Source organism: Benincasa hispida, chromosome 4 (assembly GCF_027475165.1).
Source record: "Benincasa hispida cultivar pf3 chromosome 4, pf3_genome.v1.1, whole genome shotgun sequence".
Lineage (NCBI taxonomy): Eukaryota > Viridiplantae > Streptophyta > Magnoliopsida > Cucurbitales > Cucurbitaceae > Benincasa > Benincasa hispida.
In genome coordinates, this window is record NC_143481.1 from 17,486,252 (window position 1) to 17,498,771 (window position 12,520).

General features: G+C 34.2%; 1 protein-coding gene across 17 annotated transcripts in view; it reads right to left on the reverse strand.

The window, feature by feature from the left end:
- Nucleotides 1–2,937: 2,937 nt before the first annotated feature.
- Nucleotides 2,938–12,520, reverse strand: part of LOC120076320 (ARM repeat superfamily protein) — a 90,228-nt gene continuing 80,645 nt past the window's right edge. For all 17 annotated transcript variants that reach the window (XM_039030097.2, XM_090312784.1, XM_090312785.1 and 14 more), the window contains 5 exons: nt 6,070–6,216; nt 5,130–5,258; nt 4,597–4,695; nt 3,928–3,966; nt 2,938–3,609 (listed from right to left, as the gene is read on the reverse strand). In XM_039030097.2, coding sequence (XP_038886025.1) covers nt 3,472–3,609; nt 3,928–3,966; nt 4,597–4,695; nt 5,130–5,258; nt 6,070–6,216 — 552 coding nt within the window. In that variant the 3' untranslated portion in view covers nt 2,938–3,471. The remainder of the gene's footprint in view (nt 3,610–3,927; nt 3,967–4,596; nt 4,696–5,129; nt 5,259–6,069; nt 6,217–12,520) is intronic.

Genomic DNA, 12,520 nt, shown 5'->3' on the forward strand with positions numbered 1-12,520 from the left:
TCCCAATATGAACGAATTAGGATCCCTTCATTTGTAACACTTTACAACTCTTTGTAACAACTAAAGAGTAAGCCGCATCCAATAGTGTTACCAAAATAAGGTACCCAACCTTATTCATATATTATAGATCATCTTAATTATTTACTCGAATCTGATCCACTTGTATATCTCTACATAAAGTTCAAGTACTCATATAATAGTCAAGGGACTTTAGTTTATTGGATTTCTAAAAACAATATATTCAATAACAATTTTATTGAATTTTCAGAATAAGTTTTATTATTTACAAAGAGTTTTAGGACATAAAACCCAACAGATCTCTCTCTCCAACCTACACTGTAATGTCTAGCAGGCACCACACTCATATCCAATTGATCCACTGTCATTTGGGTTTACATCGCAGATTTGGTCGTACGTCATCAACGGTGATTCGATTTTTCTCTCTCTACCTGATTCACTCTCTCTTCCTCTAACTCTTAGATCCATGCAACCCAACCCTCGTCACCACTGTCTTGTCGCTGCTAGCGCTAAAGTTCATCGGATTTTTGGCCATTAGGGGTAAGATTTGGGTCTTTTTGGTTAACTTTGTTGGGTTTTTTTAAACACCCATTAAGTTTTGGTATTAAAATTGATTCACCCCATGAGGTTGGATCCTAGATTTGAGTTTTTGTTGCTTTTAGATAGTTGTGATAAATATTGTTATCAATGTCTATCACTGATAAACGCTGATGGAAGTTTATTATTGATAGAGGCTAATAGAAGTCTATCATTGATACTATCAGTGATAGAAACTAATACAAGTTTATTACCGATAGACGCTGGTAGAAGTCCATCAATGTCTATTAATGATAGAAACTGATAGAAGTCTATAATTGATAAAGGCGAATAGAAGTCTTTCAATATCTATTAGTGATAAAAATTGATCGAAGTCTATCATTGATACTATAGTGATTGAAATTGATACAAGCCTATCAATGATCCCCAACCCAAAATGTAAGGGTTGGATTGGATTAGTTTTGTTCTTGAATTGGGTTGAGTTAAACTTTTTCTATTTTGTTGGGTTGGGTTGGGTTGTGAGTTGACTAAAATAAAATTTGGATTGACCAAACTAGACCTGAATTTTATATATATGAATAAAATATATACATATATACCTATATATATTTATCTTTGTTTAAAGTTCAATAAATTTGTGTTGATTAATGTGTGAATTTTTAATATTTTTTCTTTTAAACCTGTTATGATATTTGTCTGTCTAAAGTTTATAATAAATATCATAAATATTTGGTATTTAACATTTGAATTTTATGAGATTTTAGTTATTAGTCTATTTTATATATTTTTAATTAAAAATAAAAATAAATTATAACCCAACAACCCAACCCAACCTTTTAGGATTGGGTTGGGTTGAAGACTTTACTTAGATCTTTTAGATTGCCGACCCAACCAACCTGAATTTTTGAATTGGTCCAAAAAACACCCTCAACCTAACCCATGAATTTTTTCTATCTGTGAAAAGTTTCCTCAATTAAATTATATTTAAACTATAAAAAAAAAAGAAACAAGAAACAAGAAATAGTTATCAAACAAATTTCTATGTTTCTTTTTTTTTAAAAAAAACAAAAATAGTTATAAAAAACATATTCCTGTTTTTAGTTCTAAAAAATAAAAAAAAAAAGAAACAAGAAAAAAAAAAAATAAGAACATGAAACGAGACCTTTATCAAACGGGACCTAATTTACCTCAACGTACTCTTTCATTTTCAAACTCAAAAGAAGCTTCAACTTATAATAAACAAAAAAGACCGCAATTTGAAATTAAAGGTCCTTTTGGTAGAGGATAAAGGAAAGAATTTCAGGTGACTTCAATAATTTAGAGGTGACATTCTAATCTACATAGTTCAAACTTGTACATGAAAATTTAAATACAGTCTCGATTACTAAGTTCTATTAATTTTATTTATTTACAAATAGTCATACAAGTGAAAGCTAGTTGAGGTAATTCGAGTATAGCCCTGAATGATAATAACAGGGATTGCAAATTGAACCCCTACCTTCACAATTTTGGAGCCAAATAATAATAACACCAACAATAAATTTTGTTTTGATTTTTTTTTTTTTTTAAAGAATTAAAAGTCTAGGAAAAATAAGATTAAATTTGAAACCATGGATAAACAAATAATTTCGTAATGATATTATCAAAGTATCCATCTTATTAGTTTAAAAACTACTTCAATCTCTGTATTTTTTGTTTTGGTTCATATACTTTCAAATTATTTATTTTGATACCTATATTTTCAACTTTGATTCATTTTGATCCATGTAATTTACCAATGTTCATTTTAGTCTGGATACTTTTAACTTTAATTTATTGTGGTCCTTACTTTTAAAAAGTTGTCATTTTGGCCTTCATTTTCACTTTTAAATGATAAAAATGGTCACTTTATTGAAAGTTCAAAGACCAAAAAACCAAAGTTGAAAGTCAAGGACCAAAATGAATATTTTTAAAGTAATAAGGATCAAAATGAATCAAAGTTGAAAGTATAAGAACTAAAATGAACAAAAACCAAAACTAAAAAGTCCAAAGTAGTATTTAAACCCATCAAATAAGATGCTACCCATGTTTGTATATTTTAACTACTTTGCTAAAAAGAAAACAAATGATTTCTTTGAGATAAATTTTGAAGTATTCATATACCAACCATACTTGATAACCAAGTAAAATATGCATAATTCTATTAAAATAAGCATAGTGGTTATCAATCTCGAAGTCATAGGTTTGATTCCTCCTTTCCCGCATATTGTCAATATATATATATATAATTCTTCAAGCACTGTGGAACCACTCATGCAGTCTTTATATGATGAAACAACTAAAACAGCTAAAATTAGCAATCAAGGAACATTCTCACAAAAGGGAAAAGAAAAAGAGAAGAAAAAACAAAACAAATCTGCTTTTCTTCTATTATCAACAAGGTATAAAGAATATGTAGACATTATTGTACATTACATCACCCCCTAAGACACCTGAAAAACTGTTGTCGTCTAAAAAGAATTGATCTAATATAAGCATCTACTTAACAGAACAAAATACCAAACCACCCTTTTCAGATATCCAGACCTTACTACCATTTCAGCTCTCTAATTGTTCCAATACCAACCTTATTAAGCACAAACATAAAAGACGAATCATAATTGGGGGACACAAAACATACCTTTTCTCACTATGGAGACCTGTGCAGTTCTAAGTAATCTGCTTCGCTTCTGGGTCTTCTACCAATATCGACGTTACTACTATGAAAAAGCGCTCTGATCATTTGATTCAGGGTATATGCCAATCAGCCGACAGAACTTGTTCTTCTTTTTCATCTCTATACTTTTCTTTTTGTTTTCTTATCATCTTTCCCTACCCCCAAGTGAATGAATGTCATGAGCGTAATTCATCGTCAAATCTCATCACATGGAATCAAAACTATTTAACACGAAATTCATGCCTAAACACAGTCAGGTTTTGAGTGAACTTGTCCCTGTTCTTTGAATCCAAACTTCGCGTTACATCTGCCATTAGTTTTTCGAAACAGATGGAAAGGCGAGGGTGTTGATCCGCGGCCTGCATTTTGACACAACAAATGATCATTAGAAAGGTCAGTTTCAATTTTAGTTTTTAACTTTTTTCCTTCTCACCCACATACAGGAGAGCTGGAATTAAAGTTACCTTGCACATTCTTCAGAAAGAAAGAAAAGATCACCAAATATGTATCAGAAACCAAATCTATGAAATACGACGAATATTCATAATACCTTTATTTTTCATTCATTTATTTTCTATCCACACTCTCCTAACATCTAAGTTTAATGGTACTTTCCTTCAACATCAATCAACACCAGTCAATTGCACTTCAATTTAAAAAGAGAAATGACAACTTGCCTGAGAAGCCATGATCTGGGTCTTCAAATCGGTAAACATCTGCAAAGAAGGATAACATTAGAGGTCAAATTCTAGGTATCCATCCGCATACCCACAATAATAATATTAATAACAACAATAATAATAACTGCAAAAATTCCCCATTTCTCTCTACCCCACCTCTAAGTTGTTACAGCTTTTGTTCACTCAATGATTTTGATGTTTCTAACAAATATAATAAGTCCCCAATATAAATTTTGTTTGAATGCAAGAAAATAGATAAAAGATTTTCGAAGGCTTGTAAAAGAAATACGATATTTTAAGAAGATACACAATAGGGAAGATAATCAAAAAGGACGAAAAGACAATGAAGATATGAAAAAAATGTAAAGGTTGTAGTTCGCATTTCTTAAAATAATTTTTTTGGTGGTTACAGACTGAGGGTCAGGGGGAATTAGGGAATCAAGCGAACTTCTGGAATAAAAGGCGGTGTAATTCTTTATCATAATTCTAATTAAAATAACATGTTAGAAATAAATCATCCATTATAAGCTTCTATGCATCATTGTGGATGCACCGACATTTAATTGTTCAAATGAGAGACAAAAAGCAAGGGAAGGTGTATAAACCATTGTACCTGCTCACTAACTTTTAAGATTTAATAAATGGAAAGAGTATAAACCATTATACCTGTTCACTTATGAGTATCAAGCTCAGCATTGGTCTGCTAAGACTCCATTGGTTACCACAATCCTCAAATAAAAGGATCTCAAAAAGGGTCTTTAAAATCTGCAAACGTGATAAACATATTCTTGTTTCTCAGAAGAATGATTACAGATTACATATGAAACAAACGCACAAACAGGTTAGATAAACTAAACACAATCAAAAGCCGTCACTTGAGATATATCTAATGAATTCTCCCCTCCCAAATGGGCTCATCTTGATGAGTTAATAATAATTTTCGATATAAGAAAAGATATATTGATGTGGATCTGATGTTGAGATATTTCTGAGAGATTATAATAAATTACTGTTCTAAAAACTGAAAGCTACTAGGTTTGATCCATTTCAGTTATTTCCTCACTGTAATGACACCCTATCGGTTAGCTTGATATCAAATACTACAGAAACCAGAACCAAGATGCCTGCTTGACTTGAACAAATTTGCATGATAGCAAGAAAGTCAAATTCTTCTGCATGATAGCAAGAAAGTTTCTTACTTCTGGAAACAAAGTGGGACAATCTACAATGTGGCGAGAGAGATTAATAGCAGCAGGTGAAGATGGGGCCTCTCCCATAGTGATGTTGTTGAAATAGAAAGCTGCCAAGTTATCAACAGCTGACGCACACTGCAACAGAAATTAAAAGACCTCAAGGTACGTGTACACACTATGTAAAACATTGGTTAACAAAAAAAGTAATAAAGAAGAATTAATGATATTGAGAAAGCAATTGATTATGTTGATTGGGATTTTTTGGAAGCAGTGCTGAAACTCGAAAACTTTAGGGAAAAATGGATTCAGTGGAACCGATTTCATGGATGCATTCCTAAATTTTCCGTATTTATAAATAGTAGACCTAGAGGAATAATTTAGAATCTCATAGCATTCGTCAAGAAGGACCACTTTCACCATTTTTATTTCTTAGTACATTGATTGAGGATATGCATCCTAAAAGCCATTTGAGAGTTTCATTGTTGGATAAGATAAAGTTCATTCTCAATTCTTGGATAGATGGAAACACTTCAATCTTTCTCGTGGAGGTTGTTTAACATTATGTAACTCAGTTTTATCAAGTATACCTTTATACTACATGCCTATTTTCTTTTTTAGAAAATCGACTTATCCTTACCTAGAACTCAAAATTTCATTTTGAATCTGCTAGATTGAAGCTTCAAGATGACAAAAAAGAATAATAAAAAAGATATTTCTTCATGGTGGTCTCTCTCCAAGACTTCTGACATTAGTTTAAATTGGCATGCATTTATTCTTCCGGAATTCTATCCTTTATTTGTTGTATTTTGAAGCCACAATCTCTTTCCATCAATTCAATGAAATGTTTCGTTTCTTATTTCTATAAAAAGAAGTAAAAATAAAAAATAAACCAAAAAGAGAAGAAGAAAAAAAGAAACAAGTATAGGAAGACTATACATAACCATACCTGAGATGAGATATTTGTATCCAGTCCTTTCAGGCCGGATTCAAGAGAACCAGCTAGATGCATGAACGTGTTTTTGTCAAGATTTAGAATAAAAACAATATGACTGCTGAACATAACCTCCAGAAAAGCAAAATAGGCCCTGGTCAGCTGCAAAGAAAAATGAACCGTTAAAATAAAAGAAGAGTGCAAGGCAAATATTTTGAAAATCGAATCCCAAGAAGCCAAACGGCTGAATGGACCAGAAAAAAAAAAAATTGAGATCCGATCCATGAATGGTAAACCCAAAGAGGCACAACCTTGAGGGGACATGTTGAGGATCTCACATTATAAAAATAAAGGAGCCTCATGATTTTAATAAGAAAGTTGGATCATTTCTCTAGCTGCTAATTGGTTTTGAGATAGAACCCCTAATAGTATTAATTCAAAAGACTTGAAAATTGACCAAATGGATAGATTGTGAGTTGACTTCAATAATTATCTTTGTGATTCAATGGAAATACTTACTTTGAAGAAATGAGTCGGAGGATTATATGAAAATACCGTTGGATCGTGCTCAAATTTGGTCAGTCTGTTCGAGACATATAGAATTTCATTTTGAACGGTTGGATCGTTGTTTGAAGCTCTGGTTTGTTTGTAATCGCTGCTGAATAAAATCTGCAAAACTAGAAATTCTCCTTCTCTCTCACTCTCGCAAACCCTCCTCATGCAAGACCCTCACTACCAGCCGCTAACCTAAACAATTTATGCCGTCCGACAGCAACACCCGCTGCCTATCTATGGTAGCCATGAGCCGACACGCCATCAGCCGCTACTGCCCGATCTTTGCCAAAATCTTGAGAAAAACCTTGGGTAAGACTTATTTTTCCTTATAATTTGGGAGGTGAAATTCACCCATTTGATTTTGAGTTAAATTAGTAATCTCTATTTGGTGTGAAACTTAGATTCAAGATTTGGAAGTTTTGAGGCATTGACCATTAAGCTAGAGACCATTTTTCGTTTTGCAGAAAATTGATAAAGATCGGTAAGTTCTGGGTAAGCGCGGTTGAGTTTAAAAGGTTTTCAATTGCCCATTAAATTTTGGTTTTCTTTTTGGTTGATGCCGATTATATTTGGAATTTAGATTCAAGATTGGAGTACTTCAGAGTGCGCAACGTGCTGTCCAGCGGATTCGAGTTCGTTCGGCAAGTAGTTTGGTAAGCGTTGTGATCCTTGTTGTTGGTTGTCGGCCACCTATTGATTATTGGACTAAAAGAATGGTTTAATTTTAAGTATTTTGAAGGTTCTAAGTCGTCATCCATTGAGTTTTAAAATCTGCTAAGAGGAGATTTTGAAGTCGAAATCCTGCGAGTGTTTGTTGATCAAGTTTTGTTTGGGTAAGTTATTTGGTGACCGTTTGATTAAATTTGTATGTTTGGGGCCTGGTTCCAAAGACTGAAATTTAGTATTATGTCTTTATTAGGGGACTCAATTCAGGACTTATTTTGTTGGAGATCATTAGCTAGATTAATATCTGAATTTGACTTCGAGGTAAGTAATCTTACTACTGGAACTGCCCACGGGCCAGGCACTGGATGTATGCTAGCATGATGGATGAATGTTATGGTAGAATGACAGCATGATGAACTGATAGTTTAGTATAACCGATGTATGTTCTTGCTTGAGGATCTGAAAGATGTATTTGTGCACATAGATACTTGAATGCTAGCATGAGATGATATTTGATTTCATGAGGTTGTATGTGATCTGTGGATATTGAGGCATGTGTGTATATTATAGAGCCATGATGTTGAGGCACATATGTATGTCATAGAACCATATTGTGATAATTATGGTGTCGAGCCTATGATAGTAATTTTACTGATTAGTTAGAATGGCCACTAAGTTTGTGTTTCCTTCGAGATTCACCAGTTAGTGTCTCCTTCGGGATTCACCAGTTTGTGTTTCCTTCGGGATTCACCAGTTATTGTGTCTCCTTCGGGATTCACCAATTTGTGTTTCCTTTGGGATTCACCAGATATTGTGTTTCTTTCGAGATTCACCAGATATTGTGTTTCCTTCGGGATTCACCAGATATTGTGTTTCCTTCGGGATTCACCAGTTTGTGTTTCCTTCGGGATTCACCAGTTGTGTTTCCTTCGGGATTCACTAGTTATTGTGTCTCCTTCGGGATTCACCAGTTATTGTGTCTCCTTCGAGATTCACCAGTTTGTGTTTCCTTCGGGATTCACTAGTTATTGTGTTTCCTTTGGGATTCACCAAAGGTAGTGGGCATATTTAGCTACAGTAGGATAGAACTCAGTTTTTCATGTATGTATGTGTTCCATGAGGACTAGGACAGTTTATATGTTCCACCAGAGGTAGGCATCTAGAAGACATAGATGCTTAACCTGACCCCAGTAGTGGGGTTACTTACTGAGTATTTTATACTCATTCTTTCTCATGTTGTTGTTTCAGGTAAAGGTAGAGATGCACCGGCGACGGACAAGCGGAATTCGTGATCGAGTCATTGGGATTAGTTTTATGCTTCCGCTCATGAGATTTAGATTTCTTTTCATGTTTTTCTTAACTTTCAGTTTTGATGTTTAAAACTTACTATTAAGAATCGTTTTCAGACTTATTTATTATCATTTATGATTTATGGGTACCCTACTATTGTTTTTAATGTTTAAATTTAATGAAAGTCTTTTGAACTTACCTTATTTAATTAGCATTTATTTCACCATAACAGAGTGTCATTTTAAGTTCCATGCATGCATTTATTTAGTAACGGCCTAACTTAAGTCCTAGGGGATCGAGTCATTACAAAAATACCAAATTCTTCCACCGATTCTTGGATGTAAAGAGATGGAATCTTATCTCAGAACTGCTAAATGATCAAGGAATTGCAACACACTCCTTTAAGGAAATTGAAGGCCTAATATTAGACTTTTACTCCTCTTTGTACACCAAATCCCCTGGCCTAAGAACTATCCCTCTCAACTTTCGATGGCCTAAAGTCAACCATAGTCAGAATACCTTGCTGACAGCCAAGTTCACCACAGTTGAAATCAGATTGGCTTTAAACTCGTTGGGTAAAAATAAGGCCCCCGGCCCGGATGGATTCACAGGTGAATTCCTCAAAATTCTGGGATTTTTTCAAAGATAAGTTCCTGGAATTATTTGAAGATTTTTATGGAAATGGAAAGCTAAACTCATGTATAAAAGAGAACTTTATCAGCTTGATTCAAAAGAAAAAAGATGTTATCCAAGTACGCGACTTCAGACCAATCAGTTTAACTACTTTGACATACAAAATTGTTGCAAAAGTATTAGCTGAGAGACTAAAGAAGGTAATGCCAAGCATAATTGATACTACACAAAGTGCCTTTATTGAAGGAAGACAAATCCTAGACCCAATTCTCACTGCCAACGAAGTGGTAGAGGAATACTGTTCAAAGAAGAAAAAAGGGTGGATCTTAAAACTTGACTTAGAGAAAGCATTCGATCGTGTTAATTGGGCCTTTCTTGAAAAATTCCTCGTTGAAAAGAACTTTGATTCAAGATGGATAATGTGGATGATGGGCTGTGTTTCTAACCCAAAATACTTGATTTTCATAAACGGGAGATCATGTGGAAAATCCAAGCTACAAGGGGCATAAGACAAGGCGACCCACTTCCACCTTTTCTCTTCTTATTAGTCAGTGAGGTATTAAGCACACTATTGAATAGGCTTCATGAGAAAAACAAATTCGAAGCCTTCCTAGTGGGCAAAGATAGAGTTCATATCTCCATTTTGCAATTTGTTGATGATACATTGATATTCTGTAAAGATGATGAGGAGATATTAGAAAATTTAAAGAAATCAATTAAGCTAAATCAATTGAGCTCTTCGAGTGGTGTTCAAGGCTGAAGACAAATTGGGACAAATCTGCTCTAAGTGGTATGGTATCAATATCGATAATATCAAGCTGAATGCAGAAGCATCCAGACTGAATTGCATGGTTGTCCACCTCCCATTCATGTACCTTAGCCTCCCGTTAGGTGGCTACCCAAAACAAGTGGCTTTCTGGCAACCAGTGATTGATAAAATTCAAAGCAAATTGGACAAATGGAAAAGATATCATCTCTCTAGAGGAGGTCGTTCTACTCTTTGTAAGTTTGTTTTTATCCCACATCCTTTATACATGTCAATTTTCTTGATGCCAGAAAAGGTGATCCTGATTATTGAAAGACTATTGAGAAACTTTTTATGGGAAGGGCACTCGGGAGGTAAACTAAATCACTTAGTTAAATGGGACTTTGTCACTCGTGCACAAGAAGATGGTGGACTCGGTATTGGAGGTCTGAAAATTAAAAACCAAAGTTTCCTAGCTAAATGGGGGTGGAAGTTTATCATTGATGAAAACTCTCTGTGGAGCCAAGTGATAAAAAGTATCCATGGTAGTAGCACGTTCGGTTGGCATACCAATGGAAAAGTTAACTGTAGCTTACGAAGCCCTTGGATTAATATATCAAGGACTTAGTTTTAGTAGAAACATTGGCAGCATTTAAAATAGGCAACGGTAGAAGGGCTGCTTTTGGAACGACCCTTGGTTGGATTTTATTCCTCTAAAAACCTCCTTCCCAAGACTTTACACCATTTCTATAAAGCCTGACAGAGCTGTCCATTATTTTTGGGATGATGCACTTGAATCATGGTCCATCCACTTCCGAAGACTACTAAAGGAAGAAGAGTTGGAAGAACTCCTTATTGGACAGCTTTTCACTTCTACATTAACTACGATTTCAGATAAAAGACGCTGGATCTTAGAATCTAATGGCTCTTTTTCAGTAAAATCCCTCGTCAAACATCTATGAAAACATCTAGAAATGGCATTGTGGAAACCTAAAAGCCCAAGGAGGATAAACATTACGATTTGGATAATGCTATATGGGCTGCTAAATTGTGTAGATATTTTACAACAGAAGCTTCCCACTCACTATATCTCACCACGGGCTTGTTCTCGCTGTTTGGCAGACTCTGAAAATCTGCAACATTTATTCCTCAGATGTGTGTATGCAGAAAACTCTTGGCTCTATCTGCTTAATTGTTTTAATACTAGTTGGGTATTCGGTAATGACTTCAAAGCTAATATCCTTCAACTGTTGATTGGTCCTAAACTGAAAAAGAAGCCGAGATTAATTTGGATCAATGCAGTCAATGCCTTGTTATCAAAGTTATAGTTCGAAAGGAACCAAAGAGTGTTTCATGACAAAGCTTCCCTTCATATTTCCTCCTACTTTAAAAACCTTTGAATATATCTAGTTCTTTTGTTGATTTTATTTTGTCCAGTCTATTTAAGTTTATGTAAGCTCATTGTACTAGGCATGGATTTCGTGTCATTGTTTTGTCATCTTTACCTTTCTATTTAGGATATGATGAGAGTGTCAAGGAGGTGTCAACCTAGTTGAGATGTTCGAGTGCACTTACTAATCCTTTTATATTGCTTTTGTGTCCTCGTAATTATCTTGTAACAACTTTTATTATCTTAATGAAGAGGTTTTGTTTCATTTTTTTTTAAAAAAGATATGAATATACAAGTGTATAAAGCATAGAAAAGGCAAATATAACAAAATATTTACAATAATGGAAAACCCTAACAATAGAATTATAACGCTCCCCCTCAAGTTGGAGCACATATGTTAATCATGCCCAACTTGTTACATAGATAATCTATACATCTTCCATCCAATGCTTTTGTGAAGATATCTCCTAATTGTTCTCCGGTCTTCACATATCCAGTAGATACCAACCTTTCTTGAATTTTCTCACGTACAAAATGGCAATCAACTTCAATATATTTAGTCTTTTCATGAAATACTGGATTAGACGCAATATGAAGTGCTGCTTGATTATCACACCACAACTTTGTCAGTGTGCTGATTTCAAATCCCAACTCAACAAGAAGTTGATATATCTATATTGAAATAGGGAAAGAGGACAACACAAGGAGTTTACGTGGAAAACCCTAATTCAGGGAAGAAAAACCACGATAGAAAAGAACTTATTATTTTTATGTCACTTTACAATAGACCCAACCCTAGATATAAATAGAATAATGTGAAACCCTAATTTAGCAAATATAGTAAAAAGACAAAAATGCCCTTAGGGCTAATTTAACATATTTCAACAATCTAAATCAATTCAAACACAGACTGTGCCATTGCTCTATATTTTGATTTTGCACTTGAACGTGACACCACATTTTGCTTCTTACTCTTCCAAGAAATCAAATTACCACCAACAAAAACACAATACTTTGAGGTTGATCTTCTGTCTCTTAAGAACCTGCCCAATCGGCATCTAAGAAACATTCAATATTAGTATGACCATGGTCCATGATCCTTATATAATAAACCATGCCCGGAAGCAGCCTTCAGATAACAAAGAATTTGTTCCAATGCAGCCCAATGATCAACTGTAGGGCATGAC